Genomic DNA, 22,549 nt, shown 5'->3' with positions numbered 1-22,549 from the left:
GCTAGACCTTACTATCCTTGGGGGGGGCATGTTGGAAGAGACCATCCCAAAGATCCGAACGTCCCTGACCATTTAAGGATTCGAAGGTTAAAACAAGACCTTGAATTTTATTCGGTCCCTAATCTAACACATTGTTATTGACAACAATAACATTTAAATTCAAACTTGCCCCTCCCCATATAGGCTCAACGTTATTCACAACATATTCTTAGGGTTCAGATATTGGCAACTGACATATCCCTGGAGTTGAGTGCTGGAGCAATTGGTCATATTTTAACACCTTGGATAAGCCTTCAGGGGACACAGAGAAATGAGAACTACAGAGAGGCTGGGGCAAGAAAATGGTACTATGGAAGGCAAGACATGCAATAATGTGAACCCATCCATGCAATGGTCAATGCAGTGTTCCCGATAAAATGGTTGGCGAAGCGGGGCAATATACAAGAACTGGATGATTAGGGGTGACCTGTGTTAACATCTGATCCTGGAAGGGAATGATTAGAGGGTGCTGTTGGGTGGATGCTTAAAAAAGTCCACACCTGCTTCAGTTTAGACATGAAACCTGAGCATCAGGACGGCTTTGGTTGACACCACCTGGGCTCCCTCTACATGGCTAACCCCATCTGAAAACTGAGATGATCTGAGGTCTGCCTGTTTTTATGGTAATATTTTAAATTGCATATGTTTTAGATATTATATATGTTGCTATGTAATAATTTTGGAAGCCACCCTGAGCTGGCATGCTGGGAGGGGTAGGGTAGAAATTTTAAATAATGAAGTTAATAAAATAAATAACCTCCGTGCCGAAGAAGCTTTAAAAAACAACCATCTGCATGCCAAAGCAGGTAATCTTCTCTATTTGTTCTTATGCTTCCATCACAATCCTAAACCTTTGCTCTGACTCCCCCAAGCCAGCCAAGCATGCCTCTGGAACCACCGTCCAATCATGCTCTGTGAATTTCAGTGGCATAGCAATTGGCCCACTCTACCTTGATCATTTTTTAAAATCTACAGTATTTTTCACGGTCCGGTTATTCAAATGTAACTAGTAAATCAAATGCCAAGGTTATGAAATCAGGTGCCTGCCTTCTTTCTCCGCTAAAGGCTGCTCACAGGTAGATGTGAATTATATGAGTTATGGCGGAACTGAGTCTGCCAGCTTGGAACATTATGTGAACAAGGCGTATAATACCTCAGTCCTGGGCTTAACTATAAATATTATTTGAATAAACATGATGAGAATCCAAAGCCCTGGCAAGGGAAAGGTGAGAACGCAGGCAAACTGTGAGGCATCAGTTCCACATTACCTTGAGTGGCAGGACTGTGGTCAGCCATAGGAGCTTGTGCTCTGCTCAGACTGGTGTCTTTCTTTCCCACCCACAAGGATTAAGTGGGATCATGTGTCTGCATGTCATTCTAGTGATGTTTGTCCTTGGTCTGGTGTTGTCAAAACCTACAGAAACGGCAGCAATAACAGGCAAATTGTCCCTCATATGAAGTGATCGGAAAGACGCTGTGGCTACAACATTAATGTCTCCAGAGAGGCAGCATGCCTGTTCAAGCATTTCCAATATCCCATTTTGTCAACAATGAAGAAAAGTTGTTTTTTATACCCCGTTTTTCTTTGCCCGAAGGAGTCTCAGATCGGCTTCCAATCGCCTTCCCTTCCTCTCCCCACAACAGACACCCTGTGAGGTAGGTGAGGCTGAGAGAGCTCTGATAGGACAGGAGTCAGAACAGCACTATCAGGGCTGTGATGAGCCCAAGGTCACTGAGTTGGCTGTGTGTGGAGGAGGGAGGAATCAACCCCGGATCGCAAGATTAAAAGCCGCTGCTCTTAACCTCTGCACCATGCTGGCTTTCAGGAAATAGTAGGGCAGTACAGGAAAAAAAATGAAAACATCTTGAATATATCATAGCACATCTTTTAATTCTCCTCACTGAAATTATCCAGTCAGGCTTTTACCTCCAGAAAAAAGATATCAACACATGGCTCTTTATTAATTGAGCCCTGAAAGGCAATGCTATATATCTTGTTTGTTTAAAGTTCTTCTACCTTCTAACTTGGGTCTATTCCCACAGTGGGATGTTAAACAGAAACAAGCACTGAATTAGAAGAGTCACAGGGTACTACTGAGATGTTCCCATAGTCAACAGCTAGGAGGTGGCTTGGCAATATTATCACCAAAATGGATGGGTAAATCCCAAGGGATTCTCCAATTAGACATGTTCAGTTCCTCTCCAAAGAGGGAGCAAGAGTGGTTTTGTCTCCATCCTCTGCTAGAGCTGGCTGGGAAGAGGACCAGGGCCAGCTGCCTTATGCTGCCTTGGAGCTGGGGAGAGAAATTGTTAAAGCTAACAGTGACAGCTCTTTGTGGGAGAAGTGGATCTCCCTTCTCGCCAGGGTTACCAACTCCAACTTGAGAAGTTCCTGCAAATTTTGCTAGTGATGCCTGGGAAGGGAGGTAATTTAGCAGGGATATGATGTCAGAGTGCATCCTCTGAAGCTGCTATTTCCTCCAGAGAAAACAATCTCTGCCATTTGGAGCTCAGATAGAATTCTGTAGGAATTCCAGCCCCATCCCAGAGATTGGTAACCCTAGTTCCTGCTAGGGAGGCTAGTCCCCAGGTAGGACCTGGGTATCCCCTGTAATTATAGCTCATCATGTGACAGAGATTGCTCTCCCTGGAGAAAAATAGGTGCTTTGGAGGGTGGACTCCATATGATTATACTCCACTGAGGTCCCTCCTCACCTTAAACCCCACCCACTCCCAGCCCTACCCCCAAAGTCTCCAGGGATTTCCCAACCCAGAGTTAGCAACCCTTGCTCCCACCCTTCTGTGGAAGTGCCAGGGCTAAGCAGGACATTTCAGGGTTTCTCTTCAAATTTGCCTCAGAAGGGAATATTTTGCAGCCTGGTTCAAATTATTTTTGTGGGGTAAAATATCTATATTGGGACTCATGAAACTGGGAAATATTTTGGCTCTGGTTAGACGTTGGTGAGGTGAAATGCAAGTTATGTGTTCCTAGAACGATGGACAAGCAACCGGTGAGGGCGAGGCAAGACTGACGAGGGCCTCCAATATTTTAGTGGGACCTAGAAATGTTTTGGTTTCTTTTTGAAGTCAGAAGGGGGGGATGAACTGTTAGGCTCAAGGAAAATCTGTCCCCCCCCCCATAACAGGATAAAATGAAATTTTAGGACCCATGAAAAAACAATTACATTTTGCCTAAAATAAAAATTAAAATAAAACGTTGATGTATTTCAGGTTCGATCCAAAATATTATGGTGGGAGGCGCCCCCGAAGGCAAAAGTACCTGGGGCTCACAAAAGTAATAATGTAATCCTAAGAACAGGCAATGAAACTCATGTATGACCATACCCAGGGCCCCCAAAAAACTCCCTCAGTTCTACACTGACTGTCGTGATGTTATTGAACAGAATGCCTCAGTGCTAGTTTTTGTACAGCCCAGAATAATCAAGAAATGCCTTTATAATGATGTGGTGACACTGCACATTCCTTACTTCAAAACCAATGACTTCAATTTCACATCCTGCAAACCAGGGGTAGTCAACCTGTGGTCCTCCAGATGTCCATGGACTACAATTCCCATGAGCCCTTGCCAGTTTTTTCTGGCAGGAGCTCATGGGAATTGTAGTTCATAAACATCTGGAGGACCACAGGTTGACTACGCCTGTAGTAGAGAATACTAGGCTTGAAAGAACCACGTGGTAGACTTCATGAAAACAATTAAGAAACAAGTTTATTTCAGCAGTATATGTGGCTTGGCTGTTTCTTTATTTTATTTTTCTCCAATACAGTAACATAATTACTGTATTGCCGGGAAAGACCAATAGTTACAAAGCAGGTTTCTTGTTAGACTAATTCAGATTTATAACATGGAACAAGAAAGGATTTTAATTGTTTTAAATAGGAACAGCACCCAAAAAATAAATACTCAGGAACCTATAGTACTTCTCCAAGCCAAAATATCCATACAGTTTGACAAGACCCATCGTCACAAATTGTGAAACTGTGTCATGCTCCAGAGATCTATGTTTAAAATTATCTAAAATACAAAACATGTTATTTTAGAGCTTTTTTTTAAAGTCCTTTTTCTGCCTCTTCCCTTGAGGCCTGTAGAGTTATTCCTATGGCACTAAGAAAGCTTTGCTTGAAAGGCTGAGGGAAATGAAAAATAATAGCAATAAAATGTTTAAAGAACTCTGCAGAAACATCTCTTGAAATACAGTTTCTGTAAAGGGTTTTTATACAGCAAATATATTATGGTGGGTCAGAGTATATATGCGGTATTGAAATTCATTTGGCATGACCAAAACAGCTCAATTGCATGCACAGAAACTCCGTATTTACCTCCCTTCATCTTGTATGTGCCATATTTCTTGAGAGCAAAAGACATGTCCAGCTTTTTAAGCAGCTTCTAAGAAATTTTCTCTCCCTTTTGTATTAAGTGACACTGAAGGCCAAACTCAACATGATGGCAAACCCATAGCTGGCCCTGTTCTACTGCTGCCCTTTGAAAGTGTCTGTAAAACGTTGCAATTTTAAAATTCCTATGTAACCCTCCATGACTGTTTTGGCACTTGAAAAAGAGGCAGGGAGAACTCCACACACGGGTCCCTGTTGGCCCTGGGCCAAGGGTACTTGCCTAGCGTGAGTCAGCGAAAAACATGCCAGACTGGAAAGCTTTATGATTAAAACAAATTAGCTGTGGCAAAAACAAAAGTCACAGTGAACTCATGTCCGTCAAACCTGGGCAAAGAATAATGCCATTCCTTCAGTGTCATCTCCAGGACCTCAGCCAAAGTCTCCAGGCCAGCCGTGGAGCCCTGCTCTCATACATCTGATGTAACAGGATCGTCAGGTCAAGACACACCATTCAAGTTTATACTAAACAAAGAGCACTCTCTAAACAATGCTCTACTCCTGGCACCTGCTTGGACCAAGCTATCGGAAATCAAAGTGACCTTTTATTCTAGCCAAAACATAATTTCTTAGCATAACTGGAAACCGTTTCCGCTGTGTTCCATTGTAGGTAAAAGGCTACATAACAACCAGCATTTCTTACAAAGAGAGGTCAGATCTTAGCCTCCAATATGGAACTAAAGCCAATTTCCAATACCTGTGTGATCAAGTAGGGGAGTGTAATAATTTCCTTTATCACCATTCCATCAGCCCTTGTGGCCTTTTAAGATTAAAACGGTGACCGTGAGTTGGCCATCACAATGAATTCGGCTCTGATTCATGGGATTTCAACTTTCATAGAGAAGGTAAAGAATTCACAGGCTATGTAGGAATTACTTTCTGTAGCTGGAAGGGTCAGTTTTCTCCTGCTCTTTGGAAGCTCTAGGATTTTAGACTGGAAATCAAGTCTTTCATTTGCCAGAGTTGGGTTTTTCTTTTATCACACGCAAAGCTGTGTACTTTAGTTCATGTAATCAGGACTGTCAACTTTTAGCTGATTAATTGTTGGGGCCAGATCTGAGGGCCACACATTTAATTTTTTTTTTTTTTTACTGTTACGCACTCTATGCGTGTCTTTGTAGAGAACTAAGAAGCTTCCACTGGTGTGAATTGCAGCTATCCATTTACTTAAAGGTACAACATCTTATGGACATGTTATACACTGAACCAAATAGCTTTGGCTGTCGATTTCTTTCTGGCTCAGTTCAAGCTGCTGCTTCTCATGGATAAAGCCCTTCAAAAGCATTCAGAATAAACCCAACCATCCATTTACTCTTAATGTAAGCTGTTGAATCCCAGCTTTCTTTTCCATATGCTAAAGGTACAACCCAAGGCATTTTTCTACCAGAGCAATAAATTATATTCCTTTGTTGTTGTTGTGTAGACATTTTTCAGGAGTTCACAGGCACAATGCCCTCTGTTTTAAAATGTCCCCTAGAAGGAGGACTCAGATTTGTTTATTCCATGCGAATCACTTTTTTGTTGTTGCAAAAATGTTTTTCTCTGCTATGAAAATGCACAGTACTTGTAATGGATTACCAATATGCATAGAATAAGCCAACAGGTTTAAGTAAGAACATCCATTGTGTTCATGAGAAATAAGTGTAGTGCAGTGGTCATTGACTTATTGGTTGAACACATGCCCATTATATTTCTTTATTTATTTTATAGTTTTATATATCGCCCACCTCTAACTCACTGTCTTGGGGCAGTGAACACAGAATCAAATTTAACCGTTCATTATGGCAAACAATGAAACAGTATCTAAAATTATATCTAAAAAATGCAGTTGTCAGCAACTGATAGAAGATGAATTACTGGCTTATTGACGTAACAAACGAGGAGGTGGTGTAAGTTGGAAGGAGAGGGGGAAGGAAGCCCGATTTGTTGTTTTAATATGTTTCCTGATTGACCTCAACCGTAAACTTGGTGGAAGAACTCAATTTTGCAGATTCTGTGGAACTTAGGAAACTTCCTCAGAGCCCTGATCTCCCTAGAGAGTTCATTCAACTATGGTTGAAGCCAAACATACTTCTGGCATACCTTCCGGGACGGAAATGGGTACAGACATGACATCCATAGTACTGCCCCAGGGAGCATGCCAGAAGAAGCAGGGAGGTGGCTAGTGGAAGAGGAGGTGCTGACCGTGAGAAAGTGCTGGCCAACCAACTTTTAAATTAAACCAGAGACACCAGAAAGCTTAGTTACATCCCTGCTCTAGACACCCCTTTGCATTTGCTTGGGTGTTTTCCAAGCCTGAACAGGAACTTCTGAATTGGTCTAGATTTTCACCTTTAGTAAAAAGTAATTGTTTATTTATGGGGGGGGGGGGAAACATAGGGAATTTTTTTGACCCTGAGGGCAGACTTCTTGGCAGTAGACGAAAACAAATAACTTCATTGCGGGGGCTCAGCTAAACAGAATGTATTGTGCCTGAAATAAGAGACAGCCACTACCTGGGCAACTTCTTTTGGGCGAGGGATCTCAAGCATGGCATGACTGCATTCGTGGCCCACAGTCCGACTGACACCCACTTCTTTGCCGAAGGCAGGAGCAGCTGGGGCACAAACTTCCATGTGCTGATGGGCAGCTTGAAATCCAGGGAAACTGAAACCAAAAGCGGAGATAAGCCAAAACCGCTCACAATTTTGTAAACTTTCCCAGCGTTGTCCAAAATACTTTTGGCCGAGATGTCCCTCTTTGTGAGTTGAATTTATTGTGTATGGCCATAGGCCGCACCGCGGACTAAATAAAGCCGTAAGGGCTTAGTGGGAGGAGTTAGGGTGGGCTCTGTCCGGGATGAGGAAGGGTGCCGATTGGCCCCTTCCTCCGGACAGACCATTGGCTGGGCCAATTCCCGCCCTGCCGACAAGGGAGCAACTGTGAGCCGCGCTCTGCGCGGCTCGCAGTTGCTCCCTTGCCGGGGCCTGATGGGGTGAGAGGCTCAGGCCGCCGGCCAAGGGCCGTGACTGCCGGGGGCTCCCTTGCCTAGCGCCCGCTGTATTTTTATTACAGCAGGCTTGATTACTAGTATACAATATAACATACAAAGTTCAGATTAAAACAAAGACGCTGAAGAAAGAAATTCTTGAAATAAAACAGTGTGAGGCCAGCAAGAAATCCATGGTATAATGAAGCTAATATACCTGCTATGCATTTGCTTGCTTGGCTTATAGCTTCCCAGCAGCCAGACCAAAGAGTGCAACTCTACTAATAGAGGGATCACCATCTGACAACAGAAATGAGCATTTTTCAAGATTTAAAGCAGAGGGGGAAATTCCTTGGATGCTGTCTAAAAATCTGATTCTGGGTTCTTTGAAGAGAGAGCAGCACAATACATACTGTTGTATGTCCTCTGGAACTGGGACACCACATAGACAGGGGCGTAACTCTTTTGGAATCTTTGTCTGAAAATGTCCCTTATTAGTTGATGTGGTCTTCAGGGGGATATCATCATAGTTATGGTCACTGGGTGTATGGAAGCAGCAGAGGGGAAGAAATGGTGCAGAACACTATTGGAAAAATGTGACTGTTTTGTGGTTTTATTTGTTGTTTTCCGATGCATGTATACAGTAATTACAATTAAAAAAAATCTGCTCCCCTGAAATGGCTAGCTTGTACCTTAGCTTTTTAAAAAGTAGAATATTTTTTACAGCTTGACTCAAAAGCTCGTCTCCCAAGGCCATCCTAAATAGAGTTACAACTTTCTAAGACCAGGACTGAGACGGGACCATCTGAAGCAGCATTATCATCAGCTTAGACGGGTGTAACTCCCTATGTACGGTATATGCAGCTTTATATAACTGGCGCAGTGCATGGCAAAGTGGCTAACAGTTTGCAGAGACGGACTGAGAACTACAAATGCTATGGGCTGAGTGGCTCACCTGAATCATTGTCTTCTTTTTCTATTATGTGTGCTGAGTTGTTTCTCTCTTTTCTGTAAGAACAACAATTCCCCTTCCTGTTTGCTTGTCTGAGTCTTTTGGCCGCATCTTTTCAAGGAAGAACTGAAGAGAGCTATAAAAGCAGACCTGAAGCCTATATTTTCATGCATGCCAAACAGGCTAGTGTAGATCAGTCAAGCCCTTCTGGATGTACCACCAATTGGATGTCACTTTGGGGGCTGAGAATTTTCTTTTTGTGAGATAGATGTCAATATTTTTATCCTTTGCAAAACTGGCAGCAGTGGTTGCCTTTTGCTAAAAAGAAAAAGGAAAGAGCTAATATATAGTGGGTAATGGGAGGGGGGAAATGCCTGTGGTTGGTGGGTATAATGTGCCATCTTTTTAATGAAGCCATTTTTAATTTTCTTCAAATTGAGCAGATATTTCTATCATGATTGAAGGAGTTTAGTCTTTGATCCAAAGAATATATTAATAGCTTTGCTGGATCAAACCAAGATCCATTTACTGTAGCCCTCAATTTGCACTGGCAGCCAGGCAGTATCTGCTGGATGCTCTCCAAAAAAGCATCTGTAGAAGATAACATTCTCCTGTTAGTGGCCCCAGCATCTGCACACCAACACTACACGCAGGCCTGCTTTTCTTCAAGTGTGTGTTTGTATGCCTTCTGGATATTCCAGAAGTGCTGGTCACTTTTGCTGTTTCTTTTTCTGGACTTCTACCTGTTAGAAGGTAGCTACAATCTTTCCACACACATACATTGTTCTCTATCACACCATCTCACCTCTATTTTTTCCTCTTGCAGGAGTATGTTTAGCTTAAATTCTGTGGAAATGTGTTTTAGTTTTAATTTTGTTTTTCAATGAATATCACTTTATTTTCAGTTTGGTCTCTTTGACCGTTTATGCACTGGCGGTTTCATGCCAGGCTGGAGGCTGAAATTTTACTCATGGCAGGCTGCCCCACCTCTTCCTGCACCCACACAGGGGAGCATTTGGCCCTGTGCATCTCATCCACCCTCAATTTGTGCTCCCGCAAGGGAGCTGTGGCACTGAAGTTCCCAGTGCATAAACTGTCTCTGAGAGTTTTTCTGAAGGGTATGGCCCTGGTGTACACAGGTGGAGATTCCAGTTGATACTTGTCTCTCTGAGTCCCCTAGAATTTGCTCATTTCCCCATATGAATTCAGGAGACATTCTATTTTAAGTAGACTGTTTTTGTGTGAAATATAAACTGGAGGTTTCCTCCTATCTTTGCACGTCACCTCATGCATATCTACAGTCAAATGAATATCTGCATATCTACAACTCATTCCTTTTCTGCTCTGGGGAAAGACGGTAATTCAGTGCTAAAAAGACAATATGCATAAATGATGTTTGTTCAGATCATAACCAGTCTTTAATATAGCTATGTTCCCAAATCCCCAAATTAACAGACTATGCAAATAATAGGGAAATAAGTTAATTCTTCAGACTGCACCATTCTTCTGATGCTTGCTGCTTCCAAAGGGAAGGAGGAAAGAGTGCATCGATGAATAGTCTTGTATGAAATTTACATTTACCAACCAGCAGAGTAACTTGATGTTACCACCAAAGATACAGATTTCTATGCCTTGTATTTCTGGGCTGTCAGAAACATTTCTTTTATTCCAGCTGGATAGATTCAAATGGGTAGCTGTGTTGGTCTGAAGTAGCACAATAAAATCAGAGTCCAGTGGCGCCATTTTGAGCCCCCTCAGCCCTCAGTCCCTTCTGTCCCTGTCCAAGCAAACATGAAGAGTGCTTGCACTCAAAAGCTCCCGCCTTGAATAAGTCTTTGTTGGTCTTAAATGTGCTACTGGACTCTGATTTTATTTTATTCCAGCTGTTCTGCTTGCCTGTCTCTTACAGAGGGTGTGCCTAAAGCCTCTGATAGCTATTCCAGTCTACCTCAGGGATCCCAACACCCACTTCTTACTTCTCTCTCTCCCAAGCATACCAAACATGCCTGCAATCACATGGACCGTTTATGCGCTGGAGGTTTCATGCTGGGCTGCAGATTGGAGTTTTAGTCATGGCAGGTTGCCCCACCTCTTCCTGCACCCACAAGGGGGAGCATTTGGCCTGGTGCACCTCATCTGCCCCCTATTTGTGCTCCTGCATGGGAGCTGGGGCGGTGAAGTTCCCAGTGCATAGACGGTCATGTGCTAACTGTCTAATTAGCCCCACACACAAAGAAATAGGGACCATTTCTATTTGAAGTTGGCCAGGAAAGATACATCGCATGTGATGATTCAATCCCTGAGAATGTCATCCAAATGGGATGATTGTGGGAGGAGCCAATAGTAACAAAGGATAGAAAATGAAGATGCATATGAAGTTAATGAAGATGCTTTAACTCAAAGTAAGGGTGTTCAATATCATATTTTCATTTTGTATTTTGGGGGCCTGTTTGGCATGCAGAAGGTCCCACATTGAATATCAGTATCTGAAAAAGATCTCAGAATGGTTGTAGGGCCCGGTACGAGGGGAATCCCTATGTGATATTTATTTATTTATTTTCTCCCAGAGGGGACCCAAAGTGGTTTATTTGCAAGACCTGTTCCCATGGTCTTGCGATGAGTCCTGCTTTATCCCTGTGTTACCTGTTTCATTTATTCATTTATTTATTTATTCCTTTTTTTATGCTGCCCTCCCTTGAAGCTCAGGGCGGTTTACAGCATGAATTTGCCACCCATATTTCCATGGTAATTTGATACAATACATAGAAATTAAACTCATTAACTTGTAAATTTGTAAAATGTAAAGATTTTTAATTTAAACTGTCTAACTGTATAATGGACCCTGTTGCTTGATGTGATGGCCAGACTTGGGGCCACCTTGTGCTGTATCTGGTGGCATATCTGCTGGGGAGGGCTCGAGGGGACACCAGGTGATGGCACTGGTTCATTGGTCCCAACTAAAAGCTTGTTGGAAGAGCTCTGTTTTGCAGGCGCTGTACTAGCTCCTGCAGGGCCCTGATATCTTCTAGGAACTCATTCCACCAAGCCAGGGCCAGGATGGAGAAAGCCTTGAGGCCAGACATGCTTCCTTGGGGGCCAGGATAACCAACTTGTTGGAATTAGTTGAGCATAGTGCTCTATGGGAGGCATAGGCAAAGATGTTGTGATTGTCCATTTTAATGGGGTTTTAATGGGGTTTTAGTCAGATTATTGTAAACCGCCACGAGCCTTTTGGGAGTGGTGGTTAATAAATTTAATAATAGTAATAATAGTAATAGTAACAACAACAACAACGATGATGATGATGATAATGATAATGATAATGATAATGATAATGATAATGATAATGATAATGATAATGATAATGATAATGATAATGATAATGATAATGATAATGATAATGATAATAATAATAATAATAATATAATGAGACAGTCTCCCTGGGCCCTGACTGTGAATGGCCTTATGTTCACATGCCACCTTTTGTTGTGGCCCCTTCCTTTTAGTCTTGACATGTTAGTATGCTTCCACTGTCTCATATGTTTTTCCACAGACCAGAGGCCCTGAGGGGAGAGGCAGGCCTTTTGTTCCCAGAGTATTTTTTTTTATTGCTCTGAACTTGTATGTACACATAGTATCTAGTGTCTGTAGTGGCTAGGTTTCAGCACACACTTTGCATGGGAAACTGTTCCCCGGAAACTGTCACACATGGTATTGTGTTCAGCACACCTATTTTAAATTGGGGGGAAGATATCTCCGGGAAAACATAAAGGTTATGCTTGTAAGTTTGCCCTTTGGTTCTAAATTCAGCCAACCAATTTCCATAGCATGGTGGAGATTCACATCTGGCTCTCCCAGATCCTACAATGAAACCTGAAGAACAGGAGGACAAGGGGTGATATGATAGAGGGACAACTTGTTCATTGCAGCTTTAGAGACAATGAACAATGGGTTCAAATTACATAAAAGGAGGTGCCACTTAAATGTTAGAAATCATTTTCAGATGGCAAGGACTTTTGTAGATGGAATATGCTGCCTCAGAGTATGGTGGAGTCCTTTTAAGGCTGCACTGACTGCTTCAGTGATTCCATCCAGCCACCTCATTCTCTGTCATCCCCTTCTTCTTTTGCCCTCAGTCGCTCCCAGCATTAGGCTCTTCTCCAGGGAGTCCTTCCTTCTCATGAGGTGGCCAAAGTATTTGAGTTTCATCTTCAGGATCTGGCCTTCTAAGGAGCAGGCAGGGCTGATCTCCTCTAGGACTGACTGGTTTGTTCGCCTTGCAGTCCAAGGGACTCGCAAGAGTCTTCTAGCAGCCTTCAAAAAGAGCTTCAGTTTCGGAGACTAGTCAGTGCACGGGTGTAGCTGAACATGATTAAAGATGGGGGAAGGGGTGTCCATATACAAAAACACTGGGTATAAAAATACTGGAGCCAAGAGACCTAGAGATTACAGTTATTTTTCAGCATTTTCACCTAATTTTCTTAGAAACCGAAAAGGCCAAGAAAAGTGCTTCTTTTTCCAGATTTGCTCTACTGTAAAGGTGGATTTAGGGAGTAATCCTAAATAGGTCAACTAAGAAGCCTACTCAAGTCTGCTTAATGGGACTGAGTCCCAGATTTATTGAAAAGGATTATAATACTAGTAATCTTTGCAGGCAATTGCCTAGTTGAATCCTGTGCTGTGCCTCAGCCAAATTCCTGGTGGAAGAGCTCCGTTTTGCAGGCTCTGTATCATTTGTACTTGGCTAAGCTTTGATTTTAACTTGCCTTCATAATTGCACACGACGCTGCCACCAGCCCTGGCACAGCACACTGGAAGGCCTGCGGTAAGGGAATGCAGAATCTTCTGCATTCCCTGAGATGTTGCGGGCGCCAATGGGGACTAGGTTGGGCTGGCACTGTGCATAATCAGCACCCCCGACATCCGGTGTCACTGGAAGGTCACCGCACATCTCTGTCAGCTCTGTAGAGCCATAGAGCTGGCTGGAGCATTCCCCCACTCCCACCTTGGTGTGGGAGTGACATACTGCTCCCCTGCCATAGCATGGTGAGGGCCCCCTGCCCCCACTCCCCTCCCCACCGCCACAAAGCGTACCCGGAGCTTCCAGCCCCGCATTGTGCATGCACAGCCATTATGGCGGGGCAGGCCGCGTACGCCGGGGGACCCCCTCCCCCATGCATACGTGGGAAATGGCGGGACCTCCCACCCTGCTGCAATAGCGAAGCAGCAGCCCAGTGTGGCTGCCACTGTGCATAATCCGTTTCTATGTTTCTAAGTAATTCAGGAACATTCATCCTTTTGTTAACTTAGATATCCTAAACATACAAATTCCAGATAGGCTTGCTTATAGAGCCAGATAGAGCCAGTTTGGTGTAGTGGTTAGGAGTGCAGACTTCTAATCTGGCATGCCGGGTTCGATTCTTCACTCCCCCACATGCAGCCAGCTGGGTGACCTTGGGCTCGCCACGGCACTGATAAAACTGCTCTGACCGAGCAGTGATATCAGCGCTCTCTCAGCCTCACCCACCCCACAGGGTGTGTGTTGTGGGGAGAGGAATGGGAAGGCGACTGTAAGCCACTTTGAGACTCCTTCAAGTAGGGAAAAGCGGCATATTAGAACCAACTCTTCTTCTTCTTCTTCTTCTTCCTTTTCTTCTTCTTATTCCAGATTTCAGTTTTGCCAGTGTTGTGAAAATACTAAGTGTACTTTCTGCATTTTGGCACTCATATTTCAAACTACAAATAGGATAAGCACAGAGCAATTGTGGCGAAATCTTTTCCAGTTAGCTCAAAATGTAGCACATGCAATTTTTATGAGCAATCACTCTCATCTGTAAAATTTTATATGTCTTAATAGAATTGGAACAAATTTAAGCGATCTTGTTCCTACATGACTGGAAGAGGGGTTTTACAGTGCAAAACATATAAGCAGATCAATGAATGACAAGAGGTGTATAGATGCCACTGCTTTGAGTGTGACCCTAGATTGCTAATCTGAAAATGCAGGTAACATTTGTGGAAAATGCAGGTACCTTTTTATGTCAGCCAGGAAAACAAAGCAAAACAAAGCATAAGTGTGATCTCTAACATCATCGTCATCTTCTTCTTCTTCTTCTTCTTCTTCTTCTTCTTCTTCTTCTTCTTCTTCTTCTTCTTCTTCTTCTTCTTCTTCTTCTTCTTCTTCTTCTTCTTGCTGCTGAATTGGTCTAACAATTCCAAATAGGTTTTTTGTTCGTCTATTTGCTTAGAAGTGATTTTTTACTCACAAAACATGACTTTTTTGGCATGTTATCTTTAGCCAAGATAATGCTGGGATGGCATGCAGATAATGCACACATTCCCCGACTGGCCCTCATTGAGGTATATGCTCCAAACAGGAAGAAGGCACTCCCCACTGAGGGCCAGTTGTGGGTCTTCCCTGTCCTCTTCCTCCTTACTGCCACTCCCTGGGCACCTGGAAAATAGACGAGCCAGTAGAAAGTAACCTGGGGAGGAGGCTGGTTGTGCTGGGCTGCCCCATTCCCAGGGAATGCCAGGCTGCCATGCACTGTGACACCATGGGCATACTGCTGGCCCTGGTGGCCTAGCCCCTGTGGCTTGGCTGTCCTGCTCCCAGCCCTCTTGCCTACAAGCAAGCAGGGGAGGTTGGGTGGCCACTGCACTCTCAAGGAACCCTTCTGAACCCTCCTGCCTGCTGCCCTTTTGTAGTGTATAAATAACCATGGGGTTGATCCAAGTCTTCAGTTTTGCTAATGGAAGGCACTAGCCTGCCACTGGTTTCAGGAGCCTTTTGTTAGTGTGAGAGAATCCTTCCGCTGGTCAAACAAGCATGTCTCTTGATAGAAGAGACATAGAAGAGATCTAGATAGATCAGACGACTCCTTGCCTTCACATGGAATCTCATGATAAGCAGAATGCAACCTTGGGATCTAACATGATGTTGTGAATTTATTGCTGAAGGAGTGGCTGTGGCTCAGTGGTAGAGCATCTGTTTAGCATGCAGAAGGTCCCTGGTTCAATCCCTGGTGTCTCCAGCTAAAGGATCTGAAAGATCTCTGCCGAGATTTTGGAGAGCCATTGTCAGTCTGAGTAGAAAATACTGACCTTGTTGGACCGAGGGTCTGATTTAGTATAAGACAATTCCATGTGTTCATGTGAAGGAGACAATATAACCCATCCATATAAAATTAATCCATTATATAATCCATATAAACAACAGTGAAGTGGAGGACCAAAACGATTCACAAAACTCTAAACAAAGGACTTGGATTCAATGGTAAAATGCTGCTCCTACGGAAAAGTGAACAACATGAGGAGGCATCGGAGATCTGCTGAAAGAGGGAGGAATTGACAAAAAAACCACTTCTAGTAACAGATATTTTCCATGGTATCCAAACCCAATACAAATAAAACAGAATGGGAACTTTTGCTTCTTCCTAAAAGGGCTTATCTTTTTTAAAAAATCCTGTCTGCTAAAGGGATGCTCAAACACCTAATAGTTTCACTTGTTCCGATTCCGCATGGCGGTGGCTGTGCTAGGTTGCTGCCAGAGTCTACGATGGGGCCGTTTGCCCCACTGCATCCTGTGTCCCTATGGGGGACTACTTTCAGTGGTGGACCCCATCTGCCCCAGATTTCTGGCTCACATGTGGCAGCCGGGGCGCAAAGGTTCTGCTGTGCAGGGGGCAGCAGGGGGGCTATTTTCATGAAGAAGGAATTGCATGGAGTGAAAATAAACCTTTGGGAAAATAAACCAAATTCCACATGCCTCCACAAAGTGCACGGAGCCAACTGGGACATTTCTGGTCGCTTCTAGGATGCTTTAGGAGGGGGAGGAGCTGGGCCTGAAAGGCCTGACCCCATTCCATGCAGGCCTGCACTAGGATATGCTTCATTGGTGCCTGCACCAGGAAATATCCGGGTTCCCTTGCCGTAGGGCAACAGAGGGCCTAAAATGCACCAGGTACTGGATGGGGCTGGCACTGACATTGTGTGGAAGCAGGGATTAGCCTCACTGCCATACAAGCACCAGGCTGGCCTTTTTTCCCCATGCGGAATCGGTTTCGCTGTGAACCAAGAGGTGATGTTTTGATGATGAGTTTGAATGGTCGTTGACCCATTCACAGCTACTCAGCGGGTTGCTTCACTGTATTTCTTCCTCACCGTGCAATGCAGAGCAAGTGGCTTTTGTACATGTGCTCTAGTGGGCTCTTTTACCCCTACCCTACTTTGGCTGCATATCTTTTCTGCTCTGCAAACATTTATTTAAAGAGAAAATTAAATTGGTCACAAATCCTAAAAATCACTCATAAATAAAAGCTGTGCTTTAATAAAATCCTACCCTTCAGTCTTCATCTAAGTATTCCTTAGTGACATTAATGGCTTCTAGTAGGTTTGAATTGCATTGTGCCATTTTGTAAAAACCTGATGCCAACCGACATGCTTTGTGGCTGTTTGGCAGAAACTGAAAAGTATAGAACCATCAACTCATATCCGACCAACACCTTTGAACATGGGAAGTTTGATTGTTATTTGCAGTCTCCCCAATTTTAAACAGCAGGTCACTAATATGTTATAGTAAAGACACAAAGTCTATTTGTGAAGGCATCTTTGGATGGCTTTTAGGGGACTTAACATGGTCAAACAGAGACAAATAAGGTCTCCCATAAAATTACATATTGCATTGATGGCAAGGCTACATTTCAGCAAATATATCCGCCCCACCCCCAGTTATAATTGTACTAAAAGAAAAATGAACAGTGCAGGCCATGGGTTTGGAAGCTTCCAGTATTACTGGAATTGTTGTAAAATTTGTTATTTTACTCATTTGATTTGCTTGTTTATTTGATTTTTTAATCCACCCCTATCTAACAATAGTCTCAGGGCACCTCACAACATTTTAAAGAAGAAGAAGAGTTGGATCTTATATGCCACTTTTCTCTACCCGAAGGAGCCTGTGACCTAATAGATCTAGAATTCAGTTTAACCTTTCCAGGTTCAGATGGGAATGGGAGGGGGGCACTCCAAAGTCAGTGAGTAGGGCCTTGGCCTTGGCCCAGTGGAAGAGCACCATTTTGCAGGCCCTTTGGAATGTTGATGGTTCCAGTAGGGCCTGGATCTCTGCTGGCAGCTCATTCTACCAGGCTGGAGCCTGGGATGAGAGGCCCCAGCCCTTGTTGAGGACAAATGAACTTCTCTGGGGCCAGGGACCACCAGCAGATTGGAATTTGCTCAATGTTACGATACTTCATTTATATTATAAGGGCCCAGTGTAGCCTGTCCCTTACAATTCAAATGTCCTTCATGGTTCCCTGCTTGCAGCTTTGCATCCACAGGACAGCTGTCAGTGACAGGGGTCTCCTCCACATTGGCATCACGTGCAAGAGGAGTTGGACAATTGGATCAGTCCCCATGTGTATGAATACAGTATGTGACTGGTGCATTGAGAAGCATTTTGTGTGAATATAATGGTTCCTTTCTTGGGGACTTCTCCCCTTGGACTGCACGGAATCAGTAAGGAGCACACACAGCCTAACTGAAACAAATTAAATAGCTTAGTGAAGGATCAATAGGAAATACCAGATAAGAGAAGCCAGAGTGTACAAATGAAGAAAGCAAAAGGAAGCAAACAAATGCAGAGAGAATACCTGAGCTTTCCCAGACGGCCTCCAAGAATGAACAAAGGATATATATGAATTGAATGGTGGAACTGACAGCCATTTACTGATCGCAGTGTTTTGACCATTCTTCGGTATAAAGCTTAGAGCAGCAGGAGTGCCAAACTGTGGCTCTTGACTTATTCATGGACTACAATTCCCATGAACCCTTGCCAGTGTGCTGGCAAGGGTTCATGGGAACTGTAGTGCAGGTACATCTGAAGAGCCACAGTTTGGCCACCCCTGGCATAGAGCAAGGGTTCCCAATATGGGATCCACGGGCACCATGGCTCCTGCCATTATTACTTCCTGGCATCCATTGTGAGTTTTAGAAAGAGGGTGGAGCCATATTGAATTCATGCAAAGCAAGGCTATTGGAGATCTGGCTGGCTGTGCAGGTTGAAATAACCTTGTTTAAGCAGCTGCTGCCATAATGGTGTTGATTTTAAATCTCTCTCCTCTTTCTTAGTGTCTTTTAAAAAAATTACCCCCTTTTTGACCTGCCCTTGTGCGCCTCTGGCTCTCTTAGCAGCCATTTTGTGGTGTCAGAATTCCAAAGGTGCCCACAGGCTCATAAAGATGAGTGACTTCTGGCATAGAACATCATGAATTGATGAACTAGGTGACTTGTAAACAAAGCTGACAACATTTTACAAGGCAGCAATAAGAGCAGCAGAATACTACAGCCAATGGTTATATACACCTGTTCCTAAGACACCTACTTGTAGATTCTTAGTAAGTGACTTGGCCGAGGTCAAGGAACTTCAAGGCTCATCACAGGACTCCTCCGGAGGCTGCCTAGGACCAGATTAAAACAAATGGGTGCGTATGAAAGACAGCAATGGGGTAGATGGATAAAGAGAATATCTGACATGCACAGTTTTTTTTCTGTGTCTGCTTACTTATTAAGATAACATAATGAAACAGATCTTCTTATATGGAGTGTAATGTTCAGGGATGCTGCAAAGTTGGAGAAAAACGTGATAGGCAGACCCTGTCAACCAGTCAATATTGTTGAAGCCGAAGCCATAACAACCAGTCAAACAAAAGTGTAAAGTACACATCATACTAGGGAACAAATAGCCACGGTCTCACTTTGTTTACAACACTGTGACCCATTATGCACGGGGGTTTTAGCGCGCGTTCCGGGTGGAGTGGCGGTGACTAAAATCACCGATAACGCACAGAGTCGGCTGCAACCGGCCACAGATCTGGTGCACGCCGCCGAAAAAGTCGCGTTAGTGGAATGTGGAAGAAAGCGCAGCTTCCCGGGCGACCAGGGCGCAACCGGAGGCGGCGCCGGATTGACCGTGTGCATAATTGGGGAGGCCGGAGGGTCGGAGGTGGCGCGACCGCTCAAGCGGCTGCCGGAACGAACGGCGGCACAGGCCGGGGAGAACCCGAGGGAGCACGGACGGAAAGGCGGCCGGAGAGCTCACAGTGGAGGGGGGCGAGGGGATCGTCGCGGCTAAGGACGGCAGAGAGGCCGGCCACCCACCTCCCACCCATTCCCAAACACACGCCCCAACCACAAACGAGAACGGAGGTGAGGTCTCTAAGAAAATACAAAAACTTTATAAAACAGTGTGAATGAACAAAGCACAAATATGCAATACAAAGTTTAAAGTAGGGGAAACAATATAAAGGGGAAACCTATGGGGCAGAGGAACCGGGGCAGCAAAGAAGGGGAGAGGCGAACTGGGAGTAAACTAAGGGGAAGGGGAAACATGCTCCCTCCCCCTCCGTGCCTGACAAACCCAGCAGGGCTACGCCTGCGCAGGCTGCTTCCGCCCTTCCTGGCCTCCGCCTCCGACGCTCGCCAACACAGCAGCGTGCTCGCCTCGCTTCCCCTTCGCTCCGCATCGATGCCTCGACACCCGCCGCTCCGGGTTTTGCCGCCATCGCGCCCCTTCCCATGCATAACCGGTTTGCTTCGAGTCTTCCCCCTCCCAGTTTTCCATGTGACCCGAAATCGCCTTTTCGGCGGCCGTGCATAATGGGCCATTGTGAGAATGAATTAGTTAAAAGATGAAGCTAGAGGGGTACGATCACAAAGTGAAATAAATAAAATAAAATGGAAGAAGGGTTATGCATAGGCTACAATGAGGCTCCCTCAGCCCTACCAGAAGCAAACCTTTTCCTCATAATTATGGATGAGGAAATGAAATTAGCAACCATTAAGGTGACAAGAGAAATACTATTTCATCTTCATCAAAACCAAAGGCAATATTTAATATTTTATTCAACTTAATTTGGATAACATGATTTAAGGGACAAGACCTGATGAGTGAAGGCTTTTCCTAGGTTATCATCCAGACCCAACAAACATTGATTGGGCCAGGCAAAATGAGCCAGGCTAGAATGGAAGGACAAGTCAGGCCTCCATCTCCCCACCTCAGCAATATCAAAAGAACTCTTTTGCGAGTTTATTTTGAACATATAATGATGATGGATGAAAGGGGGGAAAGCAGTTTGAGGTTTGGCAGTCCGGCTTACCATTTGCAAGCAAGTCGGTGACTCAATGGAGGGATGATCAAGCATTTCTGCTCATGTTATCGTATTGACTTGCAGGAGGGCACGTTGGGCTAAGTATGACACACACACATTTTGGTTGGCTTATAACAAAGACACATGCCCATTTTGCCAGATGAGCCTCCAGCTAGCAGAAGTGCAGAAAATACCCTGGGAATGTTCCCAGGCTGGAAATGAGTTTGTCCTGAGGAGTAATGTCAGTTGTTCTCATGTTGTTTTCCCAGACCACGGAAGAACTAGAAGATGTATCTGACGTTGAAGATGAATGTGATGCACGCAGCCATACCAGCATTCAAACCGAAGGGAAAACTGATCGGGTAGGTCTCACTCCTGTGTGATCAAAAAGTTGTTGAACGAAGGCTGGCACTACCTTTTTGTTTTGTCTGTGAATCATGCCAACATTTTGCTCCTTTCTCTAACAGATTTCTGAGGTTACTGGATTTCAAGCAGATATATAGTGGAACAGAGAAAAAGCCTCCCTAATGAAGTTATAAATATTGATCACAGGATTAAATTATCTTGGCAAACACTTGACTCAAAATTTATAGTGGTTCAAATTCCTGGGCTTGGGCCTTTTAGCCAGTACTAGTAATAACCAAATGCCCACATATGTTTGTTCATTTATATGGCATTTCTGCACATTAGTAAAATAGCGTTATGCCAGCTGAATGGCATGGCACTAAATCATATTGTGCCTTCCAGCCCCTCTTCACCTTTTTGCTGTCTCACTTTTGTCTGCTGCCTTTTCGCGCTTCTCACCCTCCATATGTACTGCTGGAAATGTCACTTTACAAGTGACTCTCTTCCACCAGTCAATCCCCTTTCTCCATTTTTTAAAGTTCCCATGATTCCCACTCGTTAAAAAAAAAGATTCATAGTTCTATGTTTAAACACCTATGCATATAATCATAGATTAGTGCTTTTTGAATGCCACCCCTTATGGAATCATGAGGGTTTTTTTTAAATACTTTTAAACATTAATCTTGTTCCTGATTTTTTTGGGGGAAGGGGGGACTATAGAGAGGCATGCTTTGTGTTACAACTTTGGAAAATAATTCTTTTATTTCTGGCATTGCCTGCACGCTTGTTCGCTTATTCGTTGCTGCAGGCAGTTTACCTTAAAAAAGAAAGAAATTCCCATCCCTGGAAGAAGGAAAAGGGAGGCAGGTACAAGGACCTCTGCTTTCATAAAACTTTGATTCTTAGGGAGAGTCAGTGATAGATCTATTGGAAATCAGTTTTAGCAGAGATGCATTCATAGTTTTTTTAGTGGGCCAGGAGTTCTTAACATGTTTGCTAATCCATAAACCAGTGGTCATCCCAAGTAGTCAAACGGTTTTGTTTATGAATGCAAATAAAATTTCCCAGTCATTTTACCCCTTCTGATAAGTGAAGTTACCTTGAATTAATACTAATCATTGGGAAATGAGGTAATTATTTCCTAGGTTATAAAAGCCTTACTTAGGCTTTTGCTTCCATGGAAAACAATCTGAAAGTCTGGTAAATTAAATTTATATCCCCACTAACAAAGCTCTAGAATACCTATAAGATCAAAACCACTGAGAAAGCTGAAGTTCACATCATCTACCTTGCATGCATCCTACAGTACTCCATTAAAATATACAAAGGGCTTTGAGAACAAAGAAGACAGGAAGATACAAAGACTAATAGAAATCACTGTTGGAATGGTTTCCATGGAAAACACTGCATAAAACCATCACCAGTTTAGCATTCACTTGGTACAGAACTGGACTACAGGGTTACTTGTGGAATTAGATGCTAGTTACTGAATAAAATATGGATGTTCATGTGAGTTTTTTAAAATACTTCCCATAGCAAATTTAATTCCATTTGGCAGCTGCATAATCTTTAAATGATCAGATGCAAACCTTCTCTTAAAGATAAAGGAAGTGGAAAGAGATTCCATCTGGGATGGGTAGACCACATAGGACAAATAAGTTTCCCTAAAATTACCCTTTTCTCAGATCTCAG

At 43.7% G+C, this 22,549-nt stretch overlaps 1 protein-coding gene and 1 non-coding gene across 5 annotated transcripts in view; both read left to right on the top strand.

The window, feature by feature from the left end:
- The window catches only part of CTNNA3 (catenin alpha 3), a 1,001,628-nt gene that overhangs the window by 879,209 nt on the left and 99,870 nt on the right, over nt 1–22,549 (top strand). For all 4 annotated transcript variants that reach the window (XM_077350757.1, XM_077350756.1, XM_077350758.1 and 1 more), the window contains one exon: nt 20,782–20,874. In XM_077350757.1, the coding sequence (XP_077206872.1) occupies nt 20,782–20,874 (93 nt within the window). The remainder of the gene's footprint in view (nt 1–20,781; nt 20,875–22,549) is intronic.
- On the top strand, nt 15,329–15,403 carry TRNAA-AGC (transfer RNA alanine (anticodon AGC)). The gene has a single exon. It is a non-coding gene; the product is annotated as a tRNA-Ala (tRNA).

This window comes from Paroedura picta, chromosome 8, assembly GCF_049243985.1.
Source record: "Paroedura picta isolate Pp20150507F chromosome 8, Ppicta_v3.0, whole genome shotgun sequence".
Classification (NCBI taxonomy): Eukaryota; Metazoa; Chordata; class Lepidosauria; order Squamata; family Gekkonidae; genus Paroedura; species Paroedura picta.
This window is presented reverse-complemented; position numbering and strand designations above follow the sequence as displayed.